This window comes from Battus philenor, unplaced genomic scaffold, assembly GCF_028537555.1.
Source record: "Battus philenor isolate CCGP_79_NKW_IND1 unplaced genomic scaffold, ilBatPhil1.0.hap1 SCAF_25, whole genome shotgun sequence".
In the NCBI taxonomy this organism is placed as follows: Eukaryota; Metazoa; Arthropoda; class Insecta; order Lepidoptera; family Papilionidae; genus Battus; species Battus philenor.
The window spans coordinates 10,822,686-10,835,425 of NW_027181688.1; the positions used below are offsets into that span (position 1 = coordinate 10,822,686).

The following is a 12,740-nucleotide window of genomic DNA, read 5'->3' on the forward strand; positions in this document are numbered from 1 at the left end:
ACCAAAATAATTAACTGTATGTCCGTTCTAACTTTGTACTGTTAAAGTTGTTTTTACTGATTCACATCAGTGAATACTACATTTCAAAATATCTTTTAAAAAAGTAGACTAGAAAAATATTCTAGTGAAGCTCGAGGCTACATAATGCAGTTTCCATAGGATTGGCAGGCCTTCGTCCACTTAGACCAGAGTTCCCCAAACTTTTTTGTGTCGTAGACCCCTTGCCATGTTTTTCCGTGTTGGGTAGACCCCCTACTTACCTGATATTGATTTCCTGTAAATTTCTTACTGTAGTGAAGTTTAGTGTTAAAAACTTAAAGTAAAAACTCATGTTAATTTATACATTTATTAATTGAAATGAAATAAAAACTACTCAAAATACTACTTCTAGGTACTTTTATAAATAACGTAAATGTTTTGATATTATAAGATAGTATGATGTAAATAAATAGGTACTATCAGTGTATGTGTTGAGATCCACTATCGTAGACCCCCATTTTCATTTCATGGACCCCCAAATTTTTTTTCGTTGACGTAGACCCCTTGCAGGTTGTCATAGACCCCTGGGGGTCGATATAGACCACTTTGAGAATCACTGACTTAGACGCTTAGGTGGACGCTCCATGATGTGACTAAACTCAAAGCCTCCTTTGAGTTGACCTCAGCTTGGGTTGTCACATCGATAAACATAACTAAAGTGATTTTCTAGAAAGATCTTGTCTGTATAAATGATGTTATCAAGATTTATGTGTAAACTACGGTTATTATTTAACCAATCGATAATATTGTTCAAGGTTAAGAAAATTGTTCATATTCCAATAAACGTTTAACGCTAAACGTCGAAACCTTCGCCTGGATTAAGCAATAATTTCATTTAAGTACTATAAATACCTTTTTAAAATAGTGTAATAGGATCATTATATATATATATATATATATATATATATATATATATATATATATATATATATATATATACATATATATATATATATATAACACGTGCTATTTAGACACTGCGAAGGTGTTTTTAAAATTAAAAATAGTAAAAAATTGTTTTATATCAGGTATGAGATGAGAAGACAGAAGAAAAAGCAAATTCACCAATTTTACTCAAAGAACTGATCGTCTAAAGTGGCAGCGCACATCGGATAGAAGGTTCTGGAGAAGCGACCACAAACCAGTAGACGCGGCGTGGGTAGGGCCCCCACTAGTTTGACTAACGACGTTGTTATGGTCATTCAATCTTTAGGTAAACACAATATACTGTGCCATCTTGAAGCATACATGATTAAGTACGATCTACTTACTAAAATCTCCACCACCACTGAACCTGGGACGTACAGGACACCGTACCTACACAAAAGACGCTACGCACCACACCACAATATCCGCTGGTGGCAGTCCCCTAAGCGCGAACAGCTTGGGCGAACCGGGTGATGATCCGGAGCCCTCCTTGGTTCACGGAGTGGTCCACGCTGCCGTCCCAAACAACGAAATACAACAACGACAGTACTCATCTTTGCTTGGGAAGAGTGGTTTGCTTCGTGCGAACTGTATCATGCATCTGGTATACGTCTGCTCAGGAATTAGTTTTATTAGAATATATTTACACCTTTCTTTATTAAAGTAAGCTTTATTATCATTTTTTTTTAAACTGTAATAAGTTTTTATTAAATAAACTTCTTAAAATTCAATCACCGCGTTACAACTCGTCATCCACTGTAAGGCATAAGTCGCTCCCAAAAAGATATCTATACAGAGATATGCCATAGACGCCACGCTTGGCAAACTGGTTGCCAATCGCAATGTAGAATTATGGTAGTAGTAAGCAGAGGGCGCTGCTGACTGTCTTCTCAAAACATAGTAAGAAAAGGACCAATATTTAGCCACTTCCGCACATGCAGTGGCAGTCGTGCAACAAAGTGCACCGCCCGCCAGCCCGCTGATAAATGCGTATGCGGCAAACAGTGCGAATTACACAACTGCCACCGTTAAATCACTAAACGCGTGTTTCACCCCTCCACGGGGCATCTTCAGGAGTTATGTTACACCGATTAGTGCCAAACACAGAGTCATTAATTAGTAGTCAGGTAACGCCTGATTCCATTAAATTCTCGAAACTTATGTATGATCAGTAACAATCCTACGAGTATATAATAAAAACAAAATGTGAATTATCTAAAAATGTATCTCAGGAATCGAACCCGAGATCTGATCGATCACTTTATATTTATTACTTGATAAGAGACATTATATAAAAGTTGTTTATTAAAATTAAAATTACCTTTAGTGAAATATATCCGTATCTAATCGGTCTGCATTGAAAAAGAGTTTAATCTATTTATTTCATATAGCTTTGCACTGTTATGTTAAGGGATGTGATTCACGATGATAATAGTATCTGTTCATAGTAGAAGCGTATATTTTTATAAATTAAATAATCTGTAACGTAGATAACGGTATAGATTCGTACTTATATCATGGACTCTAACTTAAACGGTTTTTTTAAGTCACTTTCACAACATTTTTAATACAGTAATAAGGGATTTTGTTTTCCATTTTTTATCGCTGAAATATCTTTCTAGTGTGTAAGATTTTATACATATACTAGATTTTTTTATTAAAAGTAAAAGATCAAAATCTTTTAGAGACATTACATAGGAATATTCTAATAACCTACATAGATTCCAACAAAAGACCGAAGAAAAGAACTGTAATACAACAAAATTTTCAAACTTTATAGCCGTGGTAAAATACATTCCGTATCTAATCAACCGGCTGCATTGAAAAAGAGGACGCCATCTTTAAAAGTCCAAAACTGCAAACTCGATTCTTGCAAAACTTATAATAGGGAACTTTACAGGAGAACGCAATAAATAAGTCCGCTTCGAAATGCAGGCCGCCATTTAAAAAGTAGCCATGGCGCTGTGAAGTTACGAGACGTTTTTTTTTTTTAATTTTTAAAAACTTTTATAAAATTTTCTCCACGGCCGATTCTGTCGCGTCGTTCGGAAACTTGAGAATTTTGATATATTTTTTTTTTTAATTTCTTAAACAAGTGATTTATGTTTAACTGTGTTTTAGTGCTACGTGATACAAACATTTTTTTTTAATATGTTTTATAATTCCATTAACAGTGAGTATAATAAATTTAATCTATCTTTACTTACACGTAAACTAACATTTATTTTTTTCGTAAATAATTCGATGCTTTTAAATAATCTATAGCGAAACGGCAGAAAGTGTAAATTAAAAATTATTTTTAATTTTAAACATTTAAATTTTGATAAAAGTTTGTATTTTTATTTTTGCTATATAAATATGAAGTCATGTAAAAAATATTATCATAAAACTTTATTATAGCATTTATTTAATCCAGTACCGTAGAAGACTGGATATTTATTTATTAATAAAGTATTTAATTCGTATCTTATATTCAATATTGGATGGATTGGATATCCCTCATCCTTTTTGCTTTTCATGATGTAATTTAATAAAAAAAAATATTATCCTAAAACAAATATTCTTGCCCCGTTTTATACGCCCTCGAATCGCTTACAGGTGAAATTTTACAAAGTCTTTTCTTAGCTGATCTGTGCTTAGTAAAATAAATATTTTTAACTAAATTTCAAGTCTCTAATTCCTACAATTCTACAGATATCGTGATGAGTGTATTGACGTAAGTGCAAATATCTTATAAATATATAAATGAGAAATTTCACAGAATAAATATAATATTTATCGTATCATATTCCCTCAGCTGGGCAACATGGGCATTTATAAAGTAGGTATGATATTAATCCAGCACGCGAAGCAATTGAGAATTGCTGGATGTTATATTTATAGATTTGATTTCCATGCGTATATCGGTTCATTATTATCTACATTTCAGCCAAAGAACGTTCACTGTTAAACCAAGACCTCTACCATAGATTTCCAAAAAAAATGATTTGAAATGATCAGCATTTAGTATCTTCTGATGTGAATATACCAGTTATTCCTTGCTATTGTTTTTCTTCATCATTTATATATAGTGATGATATTTTTAAACATTATATTCAATTCAATGACCACTTCTTTTGATAAGAACATTGACTAGCTATTATTCTCTAGCTATTAGTTAATAAGGTAAACTATTTAAATATATGTTTTATAGACTTATATAGAATTGTATCCCGTGAATTGAACCCATGACCTACGATCGCAATTCACAACCCTGTGCCACTGGGTTACCTCAGTTATTAAACTTATTTAAAGTTATTGTGGTGCTTTATTTACTTATTTATATAGTGATAAACATCATCACCATCACCATATCAGCGAATATACGCCTATAGCAAAGCATAGGCCTCCCCCAAAGTTGCCACGCCACGGGGTTCTTGCGTTCTTAATTGTGTTTACTTACATTTTATCGCCGTAAATGTGACAAACATACAAAAAGATATAGTATTAGTATATAAATAAATATAGTAGTATATAACTCTACGCACTATAAAATATTATTCACTATTCGTATTCTATTATACATAGTAACAGATAACGTCTAAGCCAACGTGCTTACGACAATGCCGTTACGAAACAATAATAGATTAACCAAAAAAGTTCGCTATAGATCGATCGTTACTTGAATGAAAATGCTAATTTGATATTAAGAAAAAACATTCTTTTTCATTTTGCTTTTTGTGGCAATATAACACAATTTTTCGTTTAGGAATGAAACCTGAGACCTACAGGATGTTATTTAATGGAAGCATTAATATTGGTGTTTTCGTAACTGTACAAATATTCGGACAAACAGACATCGCTATCTAATACAAATCACATTCATAAATCACACAATGAACAAATGTAGCGTCGAATCAAAATTCCACGCCATATTTTCAATACGCACCGCAACGTATAGTGATGTGAAATGGTTATCGATAATAATTTTTAGTGCTCTGAAACAAGGTATATCTATAGTTCGGTATACCGTCCGGTATTGTCACCAAAGTATTGTACAACTCTTGAAAGTTAAGACCGAATGGTTCCAGGGACGACCACGAGCCACTAGATAGGCGGACATGGTAAAGATCGCGGAATGTCGCTCGATGAAGGCATTACCAGTAATTTTTGGAGGGTAAATGTTTTGCAATGGACGTCTATCTGATAATTTGATGATGATGTTGATAATAATCACCTAACTGGAAATACCCGCCTTAACCCTACTAATGTACGATATAAATTTCCATATATATTATATTATGCCAAATTGTTTTCACAACAACTTGATATTAAAGGTGGCGCAAAAATAATGTTATAACGTGAACACGCTTTTAATTTTTACAAATGACATCAAATGTTATTATGATTTAATAACTATAAAGTAGATATATAAAAAATAAGTTTTCAATAAGCTAAGTTGTGAATAACTACAAGAATATGAAATTATTAATATAATTACATTTTTTTTAAATCTTCGTTCAACCCTTTGTTGGTTAGGAGAGAGTTTTTAACAATTCGATATTTTTTTCACTTATATTTATAAGTAAATTACTCTTCTCTTATCCGACACAATCTCAGTCATACATTCCACTGTTTTTTTTACAATTACTTTGGCTTACTAGTCTTCGTCTATGCATCAACTTTATTGCATCTCCTTCGCTCCCAAAATAACAGAGTACATTACATAATATCAAATCTTTTTATTTTATATTTGGTCTCCGTTGTTGGGAACGTCTCCTTCCACCCCTATCTTATTGGGGACGGAGATTTCATTTTTATAATTTTTTTTTTCATTTTCTTTGTTTTTATTTGAATTCTCTTCTTTCATTCATCACTTGATCTGTCTTTTTGTTCTTTCATTCCAAAATTATATCTGTCTTTCTCTACCATTTTATTTCTTTCATCCATCCTCAATCACTGCAGTTAGGTATATTTATACCCTTTACAATATCACAGATTTCAGCTTACATAACATCACAGGGATTATAATATCGATATAGAAGCTCATCACTATTGGGTGAAATGCAAATCCCGCCATATTCACACGCGCGCGCGGGAAAACAATGACGTTGTCATGGCAACGGCAATATGGCGGCCACTATCTGTGACAAGCCGCGTTCGCACAGAAGACAATGATGCAATCAACATAACAAATATTTGCGTGTGTCGTTTGTGTTTCTTTTTATCAACGCTTAATTTTACTTCCACCAATTTTATTTACGAAGATTTATTTTTTATTATTATAAGTATTTTTTTTAATATTAATTGATAAATAACAATTTCAGTGAACCAACACCGTAGGTCACGGTATATCAATGATGATGATGAAATTAGTTACAGAATTCAAAAAATAATTTTTAATATAGCTTCAATAGTCCACATTTGTTTTTATAACTAGTTCCATTATTCAATATTTAAATAGTCAATTTGTGACAATATTAGAAAATTAATTTGTAAATTAATTACAATTGACACAAATTGATATGATAGGTTTTTATCAAGGCGAATGCAGGTTGCTTCTTACTGGTCGTATAGGAAATCTATAGGAAAGGAAAATAGTTCCTACATATAAACCCCATGGATATGTACACCACTGTACGTTCTATGGCTGAAATTCAAAATAGACTGCGAATTATTAAATATTATTTATTTATTTAACATAATATTGTCATAAGCAGTGCTAGCAGTTCCCGGGATACAATTTTATATAATTTACATTTTGTGCTCAAAAATAGGTTTCCAGAGGATGGGTAGCAGCATTATCTGCCTACCTCAATACCACACTGAGATCACCAACCCGCCTGTGTGCATTTAAGTAGAACCTCCTTAAATATATTTGGAGGAGGTTTATAGGCTGATGATTTGATTTTCAACAAAATTATTAATACAATAATCAACAATTCTTGTATTAACTCCTTATTATAAGTTGCAATCAATGCAAAAATTCGTAAACGTAATTTTTAATGTATTACTAAAAGAAATCCATGATATTATATTAAATCTCCAAAGAGTACTTGTACTAAAAAGGATGTATATAGTTTATATATAGAAGTTATATTTAAATCTTTTATACTTACCATTTTTCCAGTTCATCGATCTTCTAGAATGTCAACATATTAATGAATACATTAGACTGACTTGAAAGGCGCCACAAGGCACCCCTTTAGGTGACGTCTCTAACATTAAATTGGAATTGAACCGTGTTGAAATTCTGGAGCGTGTATAATCATATTTCTCGAGTAAGGGTGCTAACACACTACGGTTATTGTTATTTCTCATTGTATATACGCAAGAGATCGTTTTCGCAAATGTCATTCGCTTTAACACCCGTTATTCTAGAAGCTAAAGCTCTATAAATATGAAAGAGTTATTTTAATTAAAAGAGTTTTTATTTGATCTGTGGATCTTGGTTTGTTGACTCATTTACATGGTTGATACTATAATGTGTTCATCAAACAGTAAATTTCATTTAAAAAAAGAATCTGTTGAGTTTCTTTTTTTTAGATCAGCATTACAAGCCTCTGGTAGTTTACTACTTATGTTTACATAATTGACGATTCAAAATGACATGTATACGCCTACTTGAATAAAGATGTGTGGCGTGCATATCGCGCGCCACTCAAACACCAAGTTCTTACCCAATCGCATGGCGGCGGCGGCAGTGAAACAGATACATGACAGATAGGGCTAGCGGAGGTGCGGTCAACGCAGGAAGAACAAGATACAACCGACGAACAAGAGGCTACCGAAGAACAAGAAGCTACAGTACTACGACCACTCTTACAGATGTTTTAATTTGAATTCGAATTAAGACTTAAATTCTAACTTAGATATTCGCTCCGAAGAATGTACTTATATAGATATATCGTTAGAGTGGGAACGCACCCCATTATAGATGTACTGGAAATAAGTGTAATTTTTTAAATTTTATTTTATGAAAAAAAAACAATGACGGGTTATTGTGGCAATATTTATAGGAGGATATCCCTTAAATGCATGACTTTTATTTATACTTTTAAAAAAATTAAATCTTGCAGATACAGATGTATGCCAATGCAGGGAAAAAGATATACATTTTATAAAACCTTTCTTATACTTATTTATTAAAAAAAAAAAACTTATGTTACAGACATACAAGACAATGCATTTACTTTTAACTGTAGTACTCATTTTACGTTTAAGTGGTTTGTTGCAGTTTTTCATCATTATGCATTTAAGGGATATAATAGGTTAAAAAATTTCAATATTTTATACAATGTAAGTTTTACACCATGAGCTAATAGATGCGGCATAGGTAATTTCCGTACTAGGTCGACCGACGACATAGCTTAGGTTGCGAGGACTCGCTGGTTGCGGGCATTGCAAGGTCGATCATCGTGATGATGTTTCAGGCAGACCTATACGTTGATGTGTATCATCTAAAAAGGAGAAGAATCTGTCAGCTCTGAAGGGCCTTCAAAGAACTAATAGAAACAAATATTTTTTTTCAGTAATGCACGCGGTCTGTATCTTGGCTTTACTCTTACTCTACGTCGAAGGAGACATACAAGAAGTGGCGACTCCCTCCAGTCAACTGAGACCGAGGAATTACAACTACCATGCAATTGAATCTAAAAAGAATTTAAATCAACTTCTGGGTCCTGTTCCGACCAGGTGAGTTACTTATGCTTTTATTATCGTATTTGCAGCTTTCACTAACTTCGTACTGTCAAAGTTGATCGGCTAATCGTTGTTAAAAAGTAAATAAGATGCATTTAAAAGTGATCACTTTATTTAATTATATATTCTAATAATATCAATATATTAGTGACTTTATAGTGCACTTTATTATGTTTAGTTATATTTTAACACGTTTATTTTTAGCTTTGTTTAGCTAGCGACAAGTGTTTTAATTAAACGTGGTTGACAATAGAAGGGAGGTAAATTTGATTGTGCTACTTTTTTGCCTTTTTCTTGTCATGAGTACCCTCTCCGTGTTTTCGACGTTTCAGCCCTTAGACACCCACTGAAAAACAAAGGCATCCTTTGAAGATATCTATGGAATGATATACCATAATCGCCACGCTGGGCAATTTAACGATTGTAGTGTGGTATTATGGTACGCAGAGGACGCTGTTGCATATCCTCTGGAAACTTCTTTGTGAGAAGTGACATATTTATATAATTAATTCACAAAGTGTCAATTATATAAACGTGTAACCCGGAAATCGAACTCGCGACTTACGGTCACAAGTCTCAGTCTATACCACTGGTTTACCACTACTTATTTCTACGTGTCGTAACGAAAATAAAAAAACAGAATTAGTCACACATTTTGGGGATAAATTTTTTATTTATATATTTCATTTATTCAATCTAGTTTGTAATTTAAATGTCATAAAGAAGCGCTTTTACGCTTTTGAATATTTATATTTATGTCTATACTTCTGTATTTGTGCACATATATGTATGTAATATACTTTACTGATTTATATGCTACCCACTGTAAATTCAGATGAACAATTTTTCGAGCTGCAGTAACCTTTGGTTTTTCTACACGTCAAGGCATAGACATCTTTCAAAGATATTTATAGAGAGATATACAATAATCACCACGCTTGGCAGGCAGGTTGAGGATTGCAGTGTGGTATTATGATTAAGAAAAGGACCAATATTTAGCCACTTCCGCACATGCAGTGTCAGTCGTGCAATAAAATGCACCGCCCGCCTTCCCGCTGACAAATGCGTGTGCGGCAAACAATGCGAATCACACAACCGCCACCGCCAAATTACTCAACACGTGTTTCACCCCTCCACGGGGCATCTTCAGGAGTTATGTTACACCGATTACTGTATTAATCGGTGTTACATAACTCTAAATATTGGTCCTTTTCTTACTTAGGATGGACTTCCGCGAGGTAACGCCTGATTCCATTAAATATGGTATTATGATTCCTGGAAATAACTAAAAATACTCTGGAAACTTAATTAGTGCACAAAGTGTGAATTATTTAAAATTGTATCATGAAAATACTTCTTTTGTTCCAGAAAAGGACCAGTTCTCTTTCCACCACCACCGTCTCCACCTCCTGCCACACCGCTAATAGTTACATCAAAGCCTCTTGCGGAGTCAATAGCAAGAAGCGATCTTAACCGCAGTGCCATCAGCAATACACTATCCGATCAATCACAAATTAATTCTGTAACTTTGAGACCAAACTATCTGAACGAATATGCACCAGTAACATTCCCAACATATAATACCTTCAATAGGTATACGTTGGCCCCAAGCATTGGATCTAACATTTTAGATCAAGACTACACTTTGGATCAATCACCATATACGGACATCGCTAAAAAATCTATTAACAACAACTTCGATCTATATCCTGATTATGAGGTATGTTAATATATTTAATAGTTTTTAGATATTTTACATATTTATTAAACATTGCAAACGAATAATAACTAAATGTAAAATGCATTACTTTAAAACATTATATACAATACCCGGCGATAAATACGACTGACGTTTTGTCAATCGTATTTTGTAAGACAAAGATACGAAGCCGTATTTAGCTGTTTGTCTCTTTCTAAAGGTCGATGTGCAATTTTTATCGTCGGGTACTCTATAATATTTACATGTAAACAATACAATACAAGCATAAAAATATTTAGTTTTAAATGAAAATAAGCGATAGTTAATATTTACACACATATTCATATACATAGTGATAAGTTATAGATATAAAAGGTTTCAAGTTATAAATCTATTTTATCCAACTCTTTCATATTTGATTTTAAAATAATCACACATGTAACTCACTTCATTTTCAATATTTGATGTGAATTCTTTAAAGAGGTATTTATGTACCTTATTTTTCAGCTAAACAGTTATTTAAAATCACTATGTGTGAAGCAGTATTTTTCAGACTTATATATTCCATGTCCCATTTTAGCCTTTCTAAATTCTTACGCTCCCCGTGTAATATATATATATTTTAAATTGAAGCGAAAAGTTTAAACTCGTGTTGAGTCAACTTTTGAATTGCCCCCTTAATAATCAAATTACCTTGTGTTGCGAAGGTCACATGTTGGGAAATACAAGTGTAAATTGATCACTCTGAAAAAAGTTACATGATTTTTTAATGGCAGTATAAAATCTACAGGAAGTAATAGTAAACAATTTTATAAGCATGTTGCGAGGCCAAAGCACCTCCCATATGCCTCACATATAGATTTCCAATTGGACACTCTTCCAACGACCCTAAAAATTAATAAATTTTAAATTTATAATTTTATATATTAAACATTATTTTTCGTACAATATAATAACAGACGATCTTTGAAATTACTCAATTAATAGCCTATATAAAGCCTTCTTTAATAGGCGCTTAAGTATTTTGCATAAATTCCGTGAACTTGTAATTAACTGCTTCTATTTTCGATATAAATTGATGGAGGTGCTCAAAGTCTCATTTCTCATCCATTTTTTATACAGTATGATTAGATATATGAGTAAATTATATAGATTAAATAAAAATAAAAGTCGTTTTCAAAATTCGTATTGCATATACAAATTATTTATTGTTTACTATATCTTTCTGCAGTGCTGCCAGAAGGTTGTTATCTTGACACACTCCAATGTATTTCTCAGTGGTTACTTTATACAGGATGATTGAAAATAGGCATAAAAGCTTTAAAAAATCAGTTATACAATCACCAGTTTCAAGCTTTTACAACTAAGCAATCGACCTATAGTATTATTCAGTGTGTACCAATTAATATTCTTTTCCAAAGCAACCCCAAACGCCTGCACTAGTGTTATAAAATACAATTTGGGATTAAATTGAAGTCAATTTTGATTCCATTCTGATGAGGCCATTAGTAACAGGATATCTAGAGATGGAGACAAATGGTTATAATTAAGGGTTGGAATGCGTAATGGAAATTGTCGAAACAAATTTATCATTGTTCGAGAGCTTTTATGCTTCACCGAGAGTAGAGTAACGTCCTCGAAGAAGTTAAAGCGAGGATTTAACCATTAAGCTTTTAAGACAATTGGTGTAGACCAGGGATATTAAACTCAAAAGCTAAGTAAGAAAAGGACCAATATTTTGCCACTTCCGCACATGCAGTGGCAGTCGTGCAACAAAGTGCATCGCCCGCCAGCCCACTGATAAATGCGCATGCAGCAAACAATGCGAATTACACAACTACCACCGTTAAATCGCGCGATAAAAGCGATTACAGTGTGGTGTTACAGTATGCAGTGGACGCTGCTGCCCATCCCGGGAATCGAATCCATGATCTTCGATTGCAAGTCTCAGTCCTCTGCCGCTAAGCTACTACTGCTATATATATATATATATATATATATATATATATATATATATATATATATAAATATGTTTTTATTCATTGGTTATATATATAGTTTACATCCTGATACGCGACTCTTCACTGATACTGTCTTTCCTATTGCGAGAGAAATTTTTATTAGCCTTGACTACTTTCAAAATTGACACAACGAATTAGTTGAACAAGCCGCAAAAATATTTATCTCGGATCGCAAGCGACATACGAACCTCGATTTTAACATCCTTGGAATAAACATCACAAACAAACATACAATTTCAAAAATATCACAAAGTTTTTCTGATTATTTTAAATTATGATATACTCGTATACAAGAACGGGCAACCCAGAGGATTGGCAAGTTGATTTAACAATGGGTTCGTGATAGTACCACGAGGGTTTCGGGGGTAGCGTAT

General features: G+C 33.0%; 1 protein-coding gene across 1 annotated transcript in view; it reads left to right on the forward strand.

Annotated features, from left to right (window-relative positions):
• LOC137924875 (uncharacterized) overlaps positions 1-12,740 on the forward strand; it is a 29,458-nt gene that overhangs the window by 14,269 nt on the left and 2,449 nt on the right. Inside the window, exons 2-3 of the mRNA XM_068768257.1 lie at positions 8,478-8,640; positions 10,015-10,366. Coding sequence (XP_068624358.1) covers positions 8,478-8,640; positions 10,015-10,366 — 515 coding nt within the window. The remainder of the gene's footprint in view (positions 1-8,477; positions 8,641-10,014; positions 10,367-12,740) is intronic.